This window comes from Tachysurus fulvidraco, chromosome 18, assembly GCF_022655615.1.
Source record: "Tachysurus fulvidraco isolate hzauxx_2018 chromosome 18, HZAU_PFXX_2.0, whole genome shotgun sequence".
Classification (NCBI taxonomy): Eukaryota; Metazoa; Chordata; class Actinopteri; order Siluriformes; family Bagridae; genus Tachysurus; species Tachysurus fulvidraco.
This window is the reverse complement of record NC_062535.1, coordinates 19,767,344-19,787,542: the sequence shown is the minus strand read 5'-3', so window position 1 is coordinate 19,787,542 and position 20,199 is coordinate 19,767,344. Positions and strand designations below refer to the sequence as shown.

The window sequence follows — 20,199 nt, the reverse complement described above, 5'->3', positions numbered from 1 at the left end:
AATTCACTCAACATTACATCTTTTTATACCTCAGACATCAACTTGTACCTTTTGGTCAGAAGTGTTGCTGTGTGGATCTGAGGGTCTGCTCTCTGAATCACAGCTTTAACATCCACACTTTAAGGGATCTCGTGTCGGCAGCACAAGAGTTTATTTGATGGTCTTCATTTTGTGTTCAACAGTTGTACACATTTCATATACAGGAGAACATTTAGTTTTTGTTCTTTATCATGGTTAGATTTCACTCTGCAAAAATTACTCTGCTCTTTAAAACATTTCCTGTGCTCTCATTACACACACACGCGCGCGCGCACACGCACAAATTGAATCGTTGGCCCACATATGTATAAAATAAACATCTGTCTTGTATAAACGTCAATGTCAGACCACACGTAAAGAGCAGCAACCCACACTGTCGTTCAAACCAGTTGTGTGTGTGTGTTGTGCATACGGTACGTATTTCTCAGAATTTACACCTGAGATGTGGCTGTGAAGCACTACCTCAAACAGGATACCCACACCCTCACTTTCAGGGGTAATGAATGTGTCCCACCATGTAATGGAAGTGAAGAGCTTCTTGCCTACTGGTGAATCTTCTACTTATTCACTCACTGTGTGTGTGTGTGTGTGTGTGTGTGAGAATGCAGCGAAGTCTGTAAACTACAAGGAAACCACAGACATAAAAAAACAAGAGAAACGAGAAGCAGTGTGTGTGTAGCGTGTGAACCTGTAACATTATGTACTGTAGTGAATGAGACCTTAATGATCTTACATTTACATTTACAGCATGTAACAGACCCCTTATCCAGAGCGACGTACATAAGAGCTTAAATCTCTAACATTGAATACATTAATGCTGGTTCACTAGGTTACATACTTAAGATACCATGAGTTTAAAACATGGTATGGGAGAACTTAGGGAGTTTGAAAACAAGCCGGGCAGCTGCATTTTGGATCATTTGCAGAGGACGGATTGCGTTCATATGTAGACCTGCCAGCAGTGCATTGCGGCAATCCAGTCTAGAAATGACAAGAGACTGAACAAGTACCTGAGCAGCCTGTGTGGGGAAAATGGCCGAATCCTTCTAATGTTGTAGAGAAGAAACCGACATGAGCGAGTCACATTAGCGACATGAGAGGCACCTTTACTTTATTAACACCTTATAATTCTAAATAAATGTTATTCTCCTGTTTCTGAGGTCCCCAGTAATGCACATGAGAGAAGATTGTGGTCCAAATAAACGGCGTCATTTTAAAGCAACAAAAACTAAAAAACTTTTTAGCAAATAAAAAAAAATTTTTTTTTTTAAAAGTCAAATCAGGACTGCCAACTTTTAAGTTCATCTTGAGATTATGGGTTATGGTTAAGGGGAGGGGATTATTGAGGGGCGTGGCTTGGTGTGGAAAAAAATACAAACACAAAATCTTTGCATTAGCAGAAGTGTATTAAGTATATATTGATTGTCAAAGTATTTGGTATCTGTACAGAATTTCCTGGGAGATTTACATTACATTTAATTAGGAAACAGGATAAACATGTGATTAACATGCAGAAATAGGATTAACATGTGATTAACATGCAGAAATAGGATAAACATGTGATTAACATGCAGAAATAGGATTAACATGTGATTAACATGCAGAAATAGGATTAACATGTGATCAACATGTGATTAACATGCTCGCAGATTAACATGTGATTAACATGTTCGCAGATTAACATGTGATTAATATGTTCACAGATTATCGTGTGATTAGCATGTTCACAGATTAACATGTGATTAACATTTTCACAGATTAAGAGGTGATTAACAAATTCACAGATTAACATGTAATTAACATGCTCGCAGATTAACATGTGATTAACATGTGATTAACATGTTCACAGATTAACATGTGATTAACATGTTCGCAGTTTAATGTGATTAACATGTTCACAGATTAACATGTACACAGACTAACATGTACACAGATTAACATGTGATTAACATGTTCACAGATTAACATGTACACAGACTAACATGTACACAGATTAACATGTGATTAACATGTACACAGATTAACATGTACACAGATTAACATGTACACAGATTAACATGTGATTAACATGTTCGCAGATTAACATGTGATTAACATGTTTGCAGATTAACATGTGATTAACATGTTCGCAGATTAACATGTGATTAACATGTACACAGATTAACATGTGATTAACATGTTCGCAGATTAACATGTGATTAATATGTTCACAGATTATCGTGTGATTAGCATGTTCACAGTTTAACATGTGATTAACATGTGATTCTCATGTTCGCAGTTTAACGTGATTAACATTTTCACAGATTAAGAGGTGATTAACAAATTCACAGATTAACATGTAATTAACATGCTCGCAGATTAACATGTGATTAACATGTGATTAACATGTTCACAGATTAACATGTGATTAACATGTTCGCAGTTTAATGTGATTAACATGTTCACAGATTAACATGTACACAGACTAACATGTTCACAGATTAACATGTACACAGACTAACATGTACACAGATTAACATGTGATTAACATGTTCACAGATTAACGTGTGCTCTATTGTAAGTGCTAGTGGCTGATTTTGCAGCCTTAATCATTGATTTGGATGCAGCCCCCACTTGAAGCATGGCGACAAGCCTGCCATCCAGATTGCCATTAGAGATGACATGAACTACTAGGCATGTCCAGATATTTGTCATCTGGAAATGCTTTTGTAGGGGAGACCGGGGCTGGTTGTCTCATGGGTTGGTTGTCACATTGCTTATTCCAGACACACTAGGTGGCGCTGTGGTAAAATTTTGATATCAATCTGTCAACCTTTCATAGCTTACTCATTTGCACTTGTAATTTTGCTGAGTACAAAACATCTGTGTGGGGACCAGTACAAAAAGAAGCGTGATAGCACTCCTAAATCTTTATAGTCAATCAACGAGGTTACAACAACGTTAATGCAATTTGGAAACCAATGGATTTACATTGGAATGGGAACCAAAGTTAATCCCAAAACCCAAAGCTGTGTTTTATATATATATATATATATGATTATTATATCTGATTATTTAAGATAATGTTAATATTCACTTGACAGCCTTAACAAATTAACGCGTGCAAAACAGCAAAACGTGTGAAATGGCGTTGGAACAACGAGAAGCTACTGCGCATGCGTCACAGCCTTACCTGCTGCGCCAGTCCGTCTCGTGCAAGCATTCATTGGCGGACAAATTTTTAACTTGCGTCCAATCAGATGTCTCGGTGGGCGGGGCTTCAGGAGCGCGTCTCCAGGTTAGTGATTCCACCGGCGTTCTTTAAACATCGCTATTCTGACTCGCGCGTGCCGTGTGCGCGTGTTTGTCTGTTTGTTGTTGTTTTTTTTAAGTGAAACCCACAAACACACACAGAGTTCTGCAGTGAAACTCTGATTAAACAGCGCTTGTGACGTGTGTACAGTGTATAACGCGCTAGATTGTACCGGAGGTAATAAAGGGAGAAAAGAGCCGCGCCCTGAACCGAGCGCACAAAATTCACTTCCTCCACCTCAGGTAACCTGACTCACAAAAACACGACAAAGTGAAAGCACCAGAACGTGTAGACTCCGGAAATACACGGGGTGTGAACAGGGCCGCTAAATACACCGGTGAGTGGATCAAACTTTTATTAATCTTTTATCTTATTCTCTGTAATTGTAAAGAATTGTGCGCGCGTGCCTGTGAACTCCGAGAATCGACTCTCTCGACTCCTTCAATCTGATTCAGTACAATGTTCGCACCTCTAACCGTGAAGATTGTGCACTAATACACTTTTATTTATCCCTTTTATTCTTCATTACAACACAAACTGAACTTTAAATGACCGTTAAGAGCTGTGTTCAGTCCATGTTGTACATTTCTTAGTGAAATACAGTGTAAATAAAAGACAGAGATTCAACATTTAACTATATTATTATTCAGAAATCTCTTGTCACAAGATTTCTATGACTTTAATAAACATTATACACGCTGTTTAAACATCAGTACCGGATTTGTTATTTGGTGTTAATGTGAATGTTACACACCTTTGTGTTTATTATCTACATTACGTACACTACGTTCTCCTGTGTGTCTGTGCTGCTTCCTGACCGGATCACCAGATTTAATGAACAGATAAATCATCTGTTTATTGAAATAAATAAGCTAGATAGACAAATCAAGGTGTGTGTGTGTGTGTGTGTGTGTATATATATATATGTGTGGATGAAGATACATAGATAAGTAAATGGATTGTTGGACTGTTAGATGAATGCGAGGAGAAAAACGATCTTTTTGAACGGTGCTAGTTTTCCTAACACCCAGGGCCACACACATGTTTTGGTGTTGGGTTCTACACGTGTTCTATATAAATGTGTGAGAGATTCTTTAGAGTGCCAGGAAGATCTCAGGGTGCAGATTGATCACTCACACACACACACACGCACACACACCACACACACATTGCAAAAGTCTTGTGCAATGTGCTGTGTACGCCCACATGTTCTCTTGTTTCCACACACTGTGTTATGAGGGGGACAGACAGACAGACAGATAGAGAGAGAGAGACAGACAGACTGAGAAGGACCGGCAGAGAGAGAGAGACAGCCCAACAGACAGACTAACAGACGGAAGGGGACCGACGGAGGGAATGACAGACCGACCGACAGAGGGACCCACAGGCAGGCAGAGAGAGACAGCCCGACAGACTGACAGATGGAAGGGGAGGGACAGATTGACCGACAGGCAGACAGAGCGACCGACGGACCGACCGACAGACAGAGAAGGACCGGCAGAGAGAGAGACAGACCGACTGACAGACGGAAGGGGACGGACCGACAGAGGGACCCACAGACAGGCGGAGAGGGACTGACAGACAGACAGATCTCTCTGTTCCTCTCCACATTGTCAGTGTCCCGGTCTGTCTTCTCTACCGGTCTCAGGCTCTCTTTCTCTCTCTTCCCAGTTCCACTTTTTAGAGTGTCATTGTCTGTCATCTCTCTCTCTCTCTCTCTCTCTCTCTCTCTCTCTCTCTCTCTCTCTCTCTCTCTCTCTCTCTCCTCTGTTAAACTTTTCACTGACATTGTTGCTGTCCGTCTCACCCCCACCCTCTCCCTCTCTCCTCGCCGGCACAGGGTGAGAGTAGTGTGTGTGTGTTGAATGTGTTTAGTGGTCGGTAACATGGTGGGACATGAGGACATTGTCTCTGCAGTCCTGATTTTTGTGAATGATGATGATAAAGCAACTAAACTGGTTCAGAAAGGCATCCTGATTAATAAGCAGCTCAGACTGGTTTCTTATCTCAGTTCTCCAGCACAAATGGTTATTTTGTCTAATGTCCTAGTTTTATCTCAGATGAAGAGTAATTCAGTCAGGACCACTTCGTAAATGAAGGTTATAGCGAGCATACAGTTAGTGTTGGCGGGATGGTTCTGTTCTGGGAGAATTTTTCCCACGCACCTTAATCGGTGCTTTAATTTAATCTGTGCTGGCGACGGGTTCGGCTGGAGGAGTTGGGACGGAGGAGGGTGTTGGATCGCAGCAGCGGCGATGCATAGGAGCGGCTCAAAGGCGAGGATTTAAAGGAGGGGGAATTTCGGCCTGCCTGATCTAACGTGATGCTTGATAGAGTCGACTCAGTACGAGCGAATGGTCTCCTCATTAAGAAAATCCCCTTGGCTCCACTGGTCAAACACCTGGCGTCTTTTAGAAGAGCGGTTTTTATGGTTCTTAAAGAAGGTCTAGAAGAACTAAGTGCTGTTTATAAATTCAGTGTTGATGGGTTCGACTACAGTATCTATTGTTTCTTCTGATGCTGATAATGGACGTTTTAAATGTGGCAAAATGGGGCATCTTGTTAGGGCCTGCCCTGAGAGACAGTCACCCTAGTGTTTCTGAGCGACCAGGGCAACATATCCTCCTTTTGGGGTCGTTCCCTCCGGCTACAGTTTGGCCAGCAGCTGAAGGCCCTGGTGTGGTTTCTGCACCAGATCCAAAGGAGAGTTAACCCAAGCCCAGCCTGAAGCCCAGAAAATCAGTGGCGCTACAGCCACCCCGGAGAAGCCCTGCTCATCTAAACTGGTCCTGGAAAGGCCCAGTGAGATGGAACCAAACTCGGAAAAGTCCAGCTTGGCCAAACAGGACCAGGAAAGGACTCGGTCTCGGATGCTGAAGTCAGTCTGGACAATTTTACTATAATTACGGCAGACCGAACTGAGCAATCGGGGAAGACCCACAGCAGTGGGGTGTGCTTGTACATAAACAACAGGTGGTGTAATAACATCAAAGTACATCACAAGTCATGTACAGCTGATTCGGAGATACTAACTGTATCGAAGATGTCCCTTCGTCCCTACTATCTGTGCATTTCGTGGAATCGATTCATCTTCCCTCGGATAGTAATGCCTGTGAACGTGATGACGTATTTTTGACAGTTGTTTCGCAGACCGTTTTCGTGTGTGAAAAAGAGGTGTTGTGAAGACAAGCGTTGTGTGTGTAAACTGTCATAGTCGTACATTTTGGAGTTGTATTTGAACAAACACACACAATCTTGTATCTGTAAACTGTCGTGGCCGTAGGTTTTGGGATCCAACTCCGCAAATTAAAATTTACACACAAATGCTTTGAATTATGTACGATTATTATTGACAGTGTTTTTATTCCATATTTGATAAGCATAACTTTTCAACTGAATGTGATAACATCTTGAGAGCCCTCCCTCCTCCAGACCCTGATGAATTACCCCCCTTTACCGTGGAAGATGTGAGTCATCAGCTCAGCAGATGTAAGCTGGGCAAGGCCCCGGGTCCCGATGGCATCTTAGCACGGGTGCTGAAGAACTGCGCTCAAGAACTCTCATATGTCTTTCACTCACTTTTCAGCGAGGTTTATCTCACTGCCATCATACCTTCCATATGGAAAATGTCCATCATAATCCCGGTCCCTAAGAAACCTCGGTCTTCAGAGCTTAACGACTACCGACCTGTTGCCCTTACATCTATAATTGTGAAATGCCTGGAGAAGCTGCTGCTGAAATTCATCTTGCCAGTTGTCAATCCACAACTGGACCCCCTCCAATTTGCCTATAAGGCTAAAAGAGGCACAGAGGACGCTGTAGCCTGTCTGCTGCATCTCCTCCTTCAGCACCTGGATTTCCCTGGCAATTTTGCTCGGATAGTTTTTGTGGATTTTAGCTCTGCCTTTAATTGCATCCAAAGACATGTGATGATTCAGAAGCTGTATCACCTCAACATCCCCTCTCGGCTGATTCAACTTATACACAACTTCCTTAGCGACAGGCAGCAAGTAGTACGGCTGGGCTCAATTACATCCTCTGCTCTTACTATTAATACCGGAGCACCACAGGGCTGTGTGTTAAGCCCATTTCTGTATACACTCTACACAAATGACAATATCAGCCCTTCGTCTAGCATAAAATATTTAAAATATTCTGACAACACAGCCATTCTTGCCCTGCTTAGAGACAACAACTCTGTCATGGATTATCACACCACTGTTATGCACTTCACTCAGTGGTGTGAGGGTAACAACCTGAATCTGAATGTTAGCAAGACAAAAGAGTTGATGGTCAGTCCCTCTACACCTCAGCACCCTATTGTCATTCAAAATCAACCAGTGGGAGTGACACTGGATAACACACTCACCTTTGCTCAGCACATTATGGACATTCAGAAAAGAAGTCATCAAAGACCGTTGGTCATTCGCAAACTCAAAGGACTTAATGTCGCTCTTCGTTTACTATTACCACTTTATCAAAGCATTATTCAGTCAATTTTACTGTGTTTTTCAGCTTGTTTTTTCGGCATGCTTTCTGTTAAAAATATGGTCAAACTCACAAAGGTGTCCAATATTGCTGCAAAAGTTATAGGTCCTCCTACACCTAACCTTATAGAACTCAATAACACAGCTATCGGACGCTTTGCCATTTCAGCAGAACGGGATTCCACACATCCACTAAATGCCCCACTGCCCTCAGCGCGCAGGTATAGGGCTCTGAGGTGCAGAAGGGCCCGCTTTGGAAGAAGCCTGATTCCCTCAGTCATTAAGTATCTTAACAATAGACATCGCTGAGTGTTATTCTGAATGTTTTTGACGTGTGTATTATGGCTGTTTATGTTTGTTGCGTGTGTTGAACAAGTGCAGTGTTGTGGAAAAGAATTTCCCCTTTGAAAGTAAAGTAAGTATTTTATCTGCATTTTATAATGAGTGGAATTTTCACTGTGAGTTTGAATATTAACGAAGCAGTAGAGCTAAATTATATGAACTTTTAAAGCAGAAACCTATTGATGTTATGCTACAGGAAACCCACAGCGACGTCAGTAACGCTGCTGATTGTGTGAAGCAGTGGGATGGGTGGGTGATTTTAAGTCATGACTTAACACTATGTGGTGGCGTCGCCTTGCTGTTTACTCACAATTTTATTGCATGTGATATGGAGAACATCTAATAAGACAAAGAGACAGTACACGTGGGCCCATGCCATAGATAACACGCTCTCCCTGGCAAGATCGGATAGTTTTTATGGTTTTAAACATCAGCGACATTTTTTTTTAAGTGTTTTATTGTTTCGGTAGTCGTCTCTGATCACAGTATGGTACAGTACACCATTAGTAAAGAGAATGTAAAGCCTAGGAGTGTCTACTGGGAATTTACTGACAATTTAACAATTTGCACTTTTAGAAGACACTAATTTTAGAGAGTCTTTTATTTATTTATGGAATTATTTTAAAGCAGAGAAGGCAGCTTTTAGCTCAAGCAGTGGTGGGATGTGACTAAGTACACTCTTAACATCACAAGAGACATTGTGAGATCTCTGAAAGCTCTGGAGATCGGAATAGCGGAACTATTATAGCGGAATTGGACAGGGCGCTGACGCTCTACAGGGCATGGAGAATGGATGGGTGCCAGGAACAGGTGGACATTCTAAGGGACCGCATGATCGTTGGTCAGCTCCCAGTGATCTGCAGGAGGGTCGTCCTGACCCTACTTCCAAAAAAGGGAGACCTGACGCACATCAAGAACTGGCGTCCGGTGTCACTACTGTGCACTGACAGCAAGCTGCTCTCAACAGCATTGGCCTCGAGACTGCTTACGGTAATGGAGCAGCTTATTCACCAGGACCTATATATATATGATAGGTCTATAATCGAGATATTTGTATATCTACAGGATATTGGGCTTAAATACTGGTCTGAGCATGAAGACGTGTTGAGCATGAATATTTGTGGAAGGTGCTGGAAACCTTCAGGTACAACTCAGGTTTTATAGCCATGATCAAGGTGTTGTACAGTGAAATTAAGTGTTTACTGAAGGTTAACGGTGGCTTATGGGTCCCTTTTAGAGAGTACAAAGGTGTACGACCGGGCTGTTCTGTGTCAGGCATGTTGTACTCTATTGCGATTGAACCTTTGGTATGTAAACTGAGATCTCATCTTTCTGGTTTTAACATTCCACACAGCAATGCTTCATTATGTTTCTCAGCATATGCAGATGACCTGGTTGTAACAGCAGGCTCACAGACAGATGTGAACATTTTAAGTGAATGTTTTATCCCCTCTAAAGTTACATGGGGAAAAGTGAAGCCATTTTAGTGGGGGAGTGGGGAGGTGGGCAACCTACATGTCCTGGAGGGTTAGTTTGGGAATAAGGTGGTTTTAAGTACTTGGGTGTCTACCTTGGTAACAATGACTTTTTAAGTAAAAGCTGGGAAGGCGCTGTATAGCATGTGAAGGGAAGACTGAGCAGGTGGAGGCAGCTGGTCCCAAGGATGTCCTACAGGGGGTGAACGCTGGTCATCAACAACCTCGCTGCGTCGTCCCTCTGGCACATGCGTGACAAACCTGCTAGCAATCATCCAGGCCCTGCTGGTGGATTTCTTCTGGGATGGATTTCTCTGGGATTCCACAGAGCATCCTCCACCTTCCCAAAGAAGTTGGGGGTCAGCGGCTGGTCCGGTTATCCAGCAGAACTGCAGCCTTCTGTCTCCAGTTCATACAGAGTCTCTTCAACAGACCCAAAGACTTAGTATGGAGAGCAGCGGCCAGTGGATTACTACACTCGGTCAGAGGACTGGGGCTGGACAGAACATCGTTTTTAATGGACACAAGAACACTGGACATTACTGGATTACCAGACTTTTACTGTGGAATGGTAAAATTTGGAACTTTTTTAAAAAACAAAACAAGGGTTGCAGAAATCTACACTGGCTGCTGGAGGAGCTTCTGGTGTACATCGGACATCTAGACATCTCCAGTGTGACTGTCCCTGCACCGTCCAGGACTCTCATCTCCTCAGGGATCGTAACACTATGGGAGCTAGTGAACATCACAGGAACAGCCCGGTCACGGGCAGAGGACCTTGCAGTGCGTATGGGACTGCGGTCCCTGCGCATCGTTAATCAGCTCTTACACTGTTGGTGGTCCTTCCTTACATCTGAGGAGCATGTTCAGCTGATGGACTAACAGTTTACAGAGACTGGTCCAGCTTACCATCGCTCGCGACATTGAGGGGTGCGAAGGTCCCCTACTGGAGTGCTGGGGTGAGGGGGAGATTTACTTTGGGACAATGTTGGGGAAGCTGCTCTACTGAGCACCTGTTAGGGTTTTAAGTAAGAATAAACTGAGTGTGAGGGTCAACACCCCATGTAGACGTGTACTTGGTTTTAATGATGATATTAAACCAGAGTGGAGACACTGTACAAACCACCGCTAACCAAAAAAGATGCCGAACAATACACTGTATTATTCAATTCAAGTTTATTTGTAGCGCTTTTTACAATTGTACACTTTTACAGTAAGTAGCAGCAGTTTGTAATCAGTTCTATACTTAACAGGTAGGCAGTGTAGAGATGATAACATTGGGGTTAAAGGTCATACTTTCTTGTCCTAGTGAGAACTCTGGCAGCTGCATTTTGGACTAACTGTAACCTATTTATTAAAGATGCAGGACAACCACCTAGTAATGCATTACAATAGTCTGTCAACTCTGTTATTTATCTCCATTATAAACCCTGACGGTACACACCACTGTCCTTTCTGTTCACAGAGAGAAACTGTTCATGCTTTTATTTTATACTCTGTCTCTGTCTCTCTCTTTCTCTCTCTCTCTCTCTCTCTCTGTCTCTCTCTCCCTCCCTCTCTGTCTGTCTCTCTCTCTCCCGCTCTCTCTGTCTGTCTCTCTCTCTCCCGCTCTCTCTTTCTCCCTCCCTCTCTGTCTGTCTCTCTCTCTCTCTCTCTCCCGCTCTCTCTCCCGCTCGCTCGCTCTCTCTCTCCCTCCCTCTCTGTCTGTCTCTCTCTCTCTCTCCCTCTCTCTCTCTCTCTCTCTCTCTCTCTGTCTCTCTCTCTGTGATGTGTCAGACCTGTGTTTTAGAGGAAGTTGTGATGAACAGATTTGCATGATTGAGTTGTGCAACATGATGCTAAACCGTGTTAGAATCAGGTTTATTGGCCAAGTGTGTTGATGTTGACACACAAGGAATTTGGCTGTTTGTGACTCAGAAGTACAGACATCAGTAACACTATGTGTGTGTTTGTGTGTTTAATGATTTTATAGTCAGTTATTTCATTCTCTAGATATTGCTATAAAAATGTCTTATTTTTGATATTTGTACGTTTTCTCTGCAGGCCAGAAGAGTGTGTGTGCTTTTTTTGGTTTGATCAGAGCAGAAGGGTGTGAGCTAAAGCCCCATGACTCTTAGTACCCCATTACCCACCATCCCTTTCTCCTGATTGGTGTGCCAATCAAAACCCTACAAAACATTCGATCTCACCACCTTCTCTTCCTCCTCGATTCCTGCCTCCCCCCATCCTCTGATCTCCAACATGGCTGCTGTCACCGCAGCAGCAGGAGCCCCTTCCGTACCGTGTCCCAATTATACAGTTGGGTTTTTCTACAACAACTCTGGGAAAGTTATCCCAGCAGAGTGGCGAGCAAAGGACTATTGTGTGGTGATTCTGGGACTGATCGTGTGTAGCATGGTTATCATAATGAACATTCTGGTTATGGTAGCGATCTTTATAAACCGACGCTTCCATTACCCCATCTACTACCTGCTGGGGAACCTGGCGGCCGCCGACCTGTTCGCCGGGATCGCCTACATGCACCTGATGTTCCACACTGGGCCCTGGACTATAAACCTGGATGTGTACCACTGGTTCATCAGACAGGTACAAACACACAACCTGCCGTACATTACAACATCGGTCACGTCGTAAATCTCTAAACAATCAGAGACGTCAGTCAATGTCAAACGAAAATGTAACTGGTCTAATGTTCACTTCATCCCTCAGGGTCTGATCGATACGAGTCTGACTGCATCGGTCATTAACCTGATGGCCATCGCTCTAGAGAGACATCAGACCATCTTCACCATGCAGCTCCACAGTAACATGACCAACTTTCGGGTGATCCTACTGATTGTGGGCATCTGGACGGTCGCTGTGATCATGGGTCTGATCCCCAGCATGGGCTGGAACTGCCTGTGTGACCTAAGTAACTGCTCCAAGATGGCGCCCATGTACAGCCGCAGCTACCTGGTGTTCTGGGCCGTGCTGAACCTGCTGTCCTTCAGCGTCATGGTGCTGGTCTATACCCGCATCTTCATCTACGTCCGGCACAAGAGCCAGCGTATGAGTCAGCATACAGTGCAGTCCAAACACAAAGAGACCGTGGAGAACCTGATGAGGACCGTCTTCGTCATTCTGGGTAACGTACACACACACAGGCACTTACGCTCCATACCATGAAGGTCTACAGTCTGACATATAAAGCTGCTTTAAAACTGGTCATTTATTTGTTTACTTTTGATAATATCTATCTAAGCTTCTTCCCCATAATCCCTTCATCACAGTGTGAACATTATTGGACCAGAGGAGCAACTGATGACCCTCTTAAAGGGCTCTAAATAAGTCGTAAATAAAACTTTGCTCCCTGACAGTCCATATCTTAGTCAGATCTAAATCTCCGACCAATCAAAGGCTTTTTATACCTCAGAACAACTGACAACTTTTCCTCGGTTTCTAAAAAACCTTTTATTCTCCTCCCCTCCTCCTCCTCCCCCTCCTCCTCCTCCCCCTCCTCCACTGCCCTGTGTGTTCTGTTTACACTCCTATATTACAAAGATAGCTTCAGGAAGACCTTTCAGCAGCACATTCACCTGGAATGTTTTTACAGTCACACACACACACACACACACACACACACACACACACACACACACACACACACAATAAGCAGAGGGCTGAGCAGCACTGGGCTTGTCCTGACTCGCTTATCCACCCTTTCACCTTTTCGTTATTTCATTCCTATGTGCGCGCACACACACACACACCCCACAGACACACACACACACACACACACACACTCTCTCTCTCTCTGCTGCCACACACACACACACACTCGCACACACACACACACACTCTCTCTGCTGACACACACACACACTCTCTCTCTTTGCTGCCACAGACACACACACCACAGACACACTCGCACACACACTCTCTCTGCTGCCACACACACACACACACACACACACACACACACACACACACACACACACACACACACTCACTCTCTGCTGCCATACACACACACACACCAGACACACTCACTCTCTCTCTGCTGCCCCCCCCACACACACACTCTCTCTCTCTCTCTCTCTCTGCTGCCCCCCCCCCCACACACACTCACTCGCTCTCTCTCTGCTGCCATACACACACACGCACACACCACAGACACACTCACACTCTTTCCTCTGCAGTTCTGTGTGTGTGTGTGTGTGTGTGTGTGTGTGTGTGTGTGTGTGTTCACATTTTACCTCAGTCGTGATCACATGGATACATGTCTACACATGCTGCCCTACATTCTTGTACATTTCAACATTCAGTATTTTTCCGGTCTCATTAATCTGACTGTGTTCATGTTCCATATGAATACCACAATACACTGACGTTTACACCGAGCGATTCGTCTCTTTGTGTTTAAAGTCTTTAACGGATGAAAGACGAAACAAACCGGTTCAGAGCACGAGCTCTTTTACACGGAAACTTCTGTATGTAATTAAAATTGTAATATTTACATATTTATTTGTATATCTGATTATTATTATTTTTTACTTCAGATGATGTGTGTTTGTCTCCCAGACAACCGTCTGCTGTCTGTCATCTAGCACGACAGATCGTTAGCTTGGTGCATCTCTGCTAGCCATGCTAACTCACAGAATACACGTTCATACATGTTCTGAAGTGTAAACTGGTTTCAGATCAGACTGAGAGAGCACGTGCTGAGTAACTGGGTCATTAGGCTGAAATCCAGGAGACGCTGGATCTTAGCTACGCTTGACACCAGTCACGTGCCGCTGTGTTCATGAAAAGCTTCGACATGAACGGCTGAATGTCAGCACTTATAAGTGGATGTCCAGGTCGGGGGTTTGTGTTAGCATTTGATGCTAAGTGTAGAGCGTTATCTTGGTCTTTAGACAGACGTTTTTAGAGTTCTGATCGTTTCCTATCTCATGGAGTCTGTATTCAAGAGAAGCTAAATCAGTACCCTGAGGAACCTGACACAGGTGTAGCCCAGGCACATGGTTAGAGAACTACTTACTGTGATGGAGGTAAAAGTAAAGTTATTGTCGTGTCTGATCCACTGCTTTGTCTCGTCTGTATCTCAGGGTGCTTTGTGGTGTGCTGGACTCCAGGTCTGGTGCTGCTGCTGCTGGATGGTGTGAAATGTAACTGCGGCGTGCTCAAAGTGGAGAAGTTCTTCTTGGTCCTGGCCGAGTTAAACTCCATGATGAACCCCATCATCTACTCGTACCGTGACCAGGACATGCGGCGCACGTTTAAGCGCATCCTCTGCTGTCTGTGTCGCCGGCGTGGACGGTCAGGCCAGCATCCTGACGTCCGCTTCAACACGCTCAACCAAGAGGTACTGACCGACTCCAACGGATCCGACATCACGCACCAGCACGAGCTCAGAACCACCTCAAGACGCTGAAGGGCTTTAATCACGTCACAGTGTAATGGCTTTAACACACAGAATAGCTTTATCATAAGAATGTTAATGTAGCGAGATTTAGCGAGTTTAACGTCACCTCACCTGGAAAACAAGCAGTTCACTCAATCTTTATTGTTTTTAAACTTAATATCAGCCTTTAAAGCTTTCTATAGAACATCCTGATGGCACTGAAAAAAAAACCTGCATTTATAAGAAAACACCTTCATGTCAGAAATGCTAATGTTGTGTTAGAGTTCAATGTCGAAAGTCCAACAAGCCCATAATGTTAAACCGGTCATAGGTCCTTAAAGTAAAGGAAGCTTGCGTCATCGCCCTTGTGGTCACAAACCGTGACGGGATTTAGCCGCGTTAAAGCTTTTATATTTTTATAAGCACCGAAGCGGCACATTGACCTCAAACTCACCCTCATCATAAGGAAACTCAACACGTGCAACAAACCCATCAAGATAAATGTTTTAACTGGTTAAAACCTAGACAGAAAATTCTGCTTAGTTTGTTAATCATCTGTAATCTAGAAGCTGGAAACGAACCGGACGACCACACCGACATTTAACACGAGAGTTTCACGTTACGTTCAGTATAATGGGAGCTAAATCTGGGTTAAGATTAACTACACCAGCGCTGGTGTCCAGTCTTACCCACCAAGGGCAGGTGTGGGTGCAGGTTTTTATACCAACCAAGCAGAAGCCACTCCTGATTCCACCTGTTTCATCAGTTGCTTTTAGTATAGACTCAGGCGTGGCTTCTGATTGGTCGGAACGAGAACCTGCACCATACCGACTGGACACCGCTGAACTACATCATGCTTTAGCAGCTTCACCGCACACACACACACACACACATCGATGTAACGTCTAAAACGAACGGCACCTCGAGAGGCTAACGATCCTGTCGTAGTTCCTTAAGCATTCCAGCAGCAGAATAAACACACAGCTTCCTGTGGGAAAGTGCAGAGGAAAGATTCCTTAAAACTGGGAGTGAGTGTAGAATTCCCTTTAAGTGTTTGTCTGTTTGTCCTCAGACCCACAACGTCCCCTCTGTATGTACTCTGAGGACATTTCGTGTGTTAATATAAAGACCGTCACTGTCTCACCTACACGTGGCCTTTTCATTCGTTCTGCTCGTCTTTTATTACCAGCATTTGTGTGATTTATTTTTTTTTTCTTTTCTTTTCTCCTTCTTTTTTTTCTTGTGACCATTTTACTATCTAGAGAAGACCAGCAGAGTCCCCGGTGATGTAGCGTGTTAATTAAGCCGTGTCTCGTCCTCGTGAGGGTGACGATCAGTCTCGTCTGTACATTATTGTGCTGTTTTCACCCCTTTTTTCCTGTTTTTTTATTTTATTTATTTTATTTGTTTTATTTTTGCCTTCGTCCTTTAAAAATGTACTCGTGCTAATTTGCCCTTTACTTTGATGACTGTGTAGTTTTGTGAACACCACGTGTGTGAATGTTGTACGTGTGGTCGGTGTCTTTAACACCAGTGATGTTCTTCACTCTCCTGCCCTGGTGTCATGACTCTGTCCTGTCGTTAGTCCTGTCCCTGTGACAGAGCATGAGTTTGAACACTTTACTGTATGGGACAGAATCCTTCAGTCTCTTCTCCACCTGGTTATGTTGGGCAGATTTCCATCCGTCCCCGAGTGGGTCACAGTGTGTGTACACTAATCACATAAATATTTACACATCCCTCCTTCAGCGTAGGAGTGGAAACGTGTTCGGTGTCTCACACACACACACACACACACACACACACACACACACACACACTGATGTCAGGTCCCTGTTTGTGGCCTGCACATGTTCGATAAGATTTCTTCATCAGTTCTTGTCCTGTCAGGAAGTGAGATTGTTGTCATTAAGATGATTTTCGTTCTAAACAAATCCACACACATGATTAAATGTGCTGCATGACGTGTCTAAGGTCACCAGAGACACTGCAGTGTACGGAATGTCTTACTTCCTGCAGCAGCGTTTTTTGTTTCCTGTTCTGATTTATAACCTTCTACAAGATTTAAAAACAAGAGGTTGTCTGCGTGTGCGTGCGTGTGCGTGCGTGTGTCGGCGTGTGTGTGTGTGTGCGTGCGTGTGTCGGCGTGCGTGTGTCGGCGTGTGTGTGTGTGCGTGCGTGTGTCTGCGTGTGTCGGCGTGTGTTGGCGTGCGTGCGTGCGTGCGCGCGGTCAAGATGAAAAAAAAAGGTTACTACTTTTATGCTGATAGAAATGCAGCTCATTTTAAAAGGCGAATATTAAGCAGAGTAACAGACAGGACGATGTTTTATGAGCCCAAACTTGTCATGATAAACCAGTGCTGTGTGTGTAGTGTGTGTAGTGTGTGTAGTGTGTGTGTAATGCAGATCTATCTGAGCTTTAGGATCACTCGTGTTTTTTCACCCATGATGTTTATCAGAGGATCTCCATTGCTGCAATGTTTGTGTCTGTGTTGCTTTGTGGGCTCCAAGCTGTATAACATTAAAAGCTTTAAAACCTTCATTGTGTCTGTGTGTGAGTCTGTGTGTGTGTGAGTCTGTGTGTGTGTGAGTGTCTGTGTGTGTGTGAGTGTCTGTGTGTGTGTGAGTGTCTGTGTGTGTGTGAGTGTCTGTGTGTGTGTGTGAGTGTCTGTGTGTGTGCGAGTCTGTGTGTGTGCGAGTCTGTGTGTGTGCGAGTCTGTGTGTGTGTGCGAGTCTGTGTGTGTGTGCGAGTCTGTGTGTGTGTGCGAGTCTGTGTGTGTGTGCGAGTCTGTGTGTGTGTGCGAGTCTGTGTGTGTGTGCGAGTCTGTGTGTGTGTGCGAGTCTGTGTGTGTGTGCGAGTCTGTGTGTGTGTGCGAGTCTGTGTGTGTGTGCGCGAGTCTGTGTGTGTGTGCGAGTCTGTGTGTGTGTGAGTGTCTGTGTGTGTGCGAGTGTCTGTGTGTGTGCGAGTCTGTGTGTGCGAGTCTGTGTGTGAGAGTAATGCTGATATTTATCTACATTGTTTACAGGAAAAAAACTAAACAAAGGTCTGATGTGAATGTGGGGAAACTATGCATTACTCAAACTGTGTGTGTGTCTGTGTGTCTCTCTGTGTGTGTCTGTGTCTCTGTGTGTGTGTGTGTGTGTGTGTGTGTGTCTGTGTCTCTGTGCGTGTGTCTCTGTGTGTGTCTGTCTCTCTCTGTCTGTGTGTCTCTGTGTGTCTCTGTGTGTGTGCCTGCCTGCTTTTTCCTCCATCTGGTCTTCATTACCTTACAATGTTCTCAGCTTCCAGCTAACAGCTGTGGTATAATTGTTGAGAGAATTTCTTTGAAGTGTTTGTCACAAACCTTCTCAGAACTTCCTGTCAGTTTGTCTGTGGTGTGAGAGACGAGTTGGATACAAACACACACAGAGTAATGACTTAAACATTCACTAATAAACTCTGACCTGAATAAATTATTACATGGAATAACTTAGTGTCTGCTGTTGGTAGTTTAGCGCCGTCAGGGTGTGTGCGTGTGTGCGTGTGTGCGTGCGTGCGTGCGTGCGTGTGCGTGTGTGTGCGCAAGGCACTTGTATAGATTTATGGGTTTAGGAACTTTCCTTTTGAGTGATATATAAATGTACAAATGCTGATGAGCTAGTAGTAGTTTATCCATTGACTTTATTATTATTATTATTACTGGTGTTTTAATGTGTATTATAATGGGAATGTTTAATACAGTAAATTAAACTGTATTACACAATTACACACACACTGATACATTCCCAGGTTCCTGAGAAACATTACAGCTCACTTGGGTAAGAACACAGAAACACCACACACTCGACTTTAGGTGTTTAATTGTAGACAAAACAGGAGATGATGACGTCACTTTAAGGTCGTCAACAGTACGAGCATTATGACAGGAACAGCCTGCTGTAATACTGACAAATGATGATGATGATGATGTAGAGTGTATAATGATATTAGATCAGGTTTAAACAGCAGTGCAGCCACGATTTTACATCAACATGCATCTGTTTAGAGAAACCTGATGGAGAATTAGAGCGCCAACTCTATGGAGTACATTAACTCTATGATGTGAATCTTTATTATTATTATTATTATTATTATTATTATTATTATTATTATTATTATTATCAGATACTTCTGAACTAATCTGTCTGGTTGAGTGACTGAAGTGAAATAGATGTAAATACCAACACGTGTGTGTGTGTGTGTGTGTGTGTGTGTGTGTGTGTGTGTGTGTGTGTGTGTGTGTGTGTGTGTGTGTAGGCGAAAAAGATTAAAGAAGATGGTACAGAGGAAAACTGCACATTTAAACATTCAAGATACAGTAAATCTGTAAGATAAAAACTGGTCTAACAGCTGAACACCAGATGAAAGTAAACACACCCTGCTGACGACACCGCCATCACTCGGAGGACAATAATGTGCTGTTACATTTTATTATTATTATTATTATTATTATTATTATTATTATTAATAATAATAATAATAATAATAATAAAAGTTGTTGAAATGCTCCTATTTATTTTAACATTGTTTTTCTGTGTGTGTAACTTTTAGTTAAAAGTTTAATATTCTGAATAAATACACAACATATATTAATAAATATCCTTAGAACAGATTTTCGTCTGGATGATTTGTTTGACCCGAACTCTGATTAATCAGCAGCAAAGACAGAAAAAAAACCCTTTCTTTGCTGACCAACATTTATTTGTGTCAATGTTTCTTATATCTACAATGTTTTTAATGATGCAGAATTAATTATAAAGGTTCTGCTGCCCCCTAGTGGTAAAGAACACATACGATTTATATCATTTTATATTTACAGCACGTGTCAGACTCCAGATACACACGCTGTAATACATGAACACTGACTGAGGATCACATCAAGCTAAACCTTTATTTAATAAAGAAGAGTTGTGTTATATACTGACCTCTTACCCTGAGAGATGGTGGGACCGGTGGAGCGGCGCTGTAGGTCTGAGGGTGTGAGGTGCAGTGTGAGGAGTGATGAGGGCTTTGAGGGAAGACGAAGCTGCTCTGGGTTTGTAGATAATCATCAGTGTTTAAATCTGACGTGTTCAGTTCCAGGAGCCAGTGGAGGAACACAGCAGTGTGGAGAACTTAGGCAGGTTGAAGACAAGTCACACAGCTGCATTATGGGTCATTTA

General features: G+C 43.4%; 1 protein-coding gene across 3 annotated transcripts; it reads left to right on the top strand.

Annotated features, from left to right (window-relative positions):
• The first annotated feature begins 3,184 nt into the window (after window positions 1-3,184).
• On the top strand, window positions 3,185-19,495 carry lpar2b (lysophosphatidic acid receptor 2b). Of its 3 annotated transcripts, none has more exons than XM_027170871.2 (5): window positions 3,185-3,316; window positions 11,679-12,221; window positions 12,345-12,759; window positions 14,723-14,979; window positions 19,295-19,495. In XM_027170871.2, the coding sequence occupies exons 2-5, from the start codon at window positions 11,877-11,879 to the stop codon at window positions 19,370-19,372; spliced, it is 1,095 nt and encodes a 364-aa protein (XP_027026672.1). In that variant the 5' UTR covers window positions 3,185-3,316; window positions 11,679-11,876; the 3' UTR covers window positions 19,373-19,495. The 3 variants fall into 3 exon arrangements, with proteins under 3 accessions (XP_027026672.1, XP_047659190.1, XP_027026671.1); XM_027170870.2 differs by having other exon boundaries at window positions 3,313-3,668; window positions 19,295-19,491; XM_047803234.1 differs by lacking the exon at window positions 19,295-19,495 and having other exon boundaries at window positions 3,187-3,316; window positions 14,723-17,560.
• Window positions 19,496-20,199: the final 704 nt, after the last annotated feature.

What these genes read in the sequence shown, in the direction of transcription:
- lpar2b (XM_027170871.2), top strand. Translation starts at nt 11,877, where the DNA reads ATGGCTGCTGTCACCGCAGCAGCAGGAGCCCCTTCCGTACCGTGTCCC. An exon ending in ACCACTGGTTCATCAGACAG is followed by an intron (nt 12,222 to 12,344) that starts GTACAAACACAC and finishes TTCATCCCTCAG; the next exon opens with GGTCTGATCGATACGAGTCT. An exon ending in GACCGTCTTCGTCATTCTGG is followed by an intron (nt 12,760 to 14,722) that starts GTAACGTACACA and finishes TCTGTATCTCAG; the next exon opens with GGTGCTTTGTGGTGTGCTGG.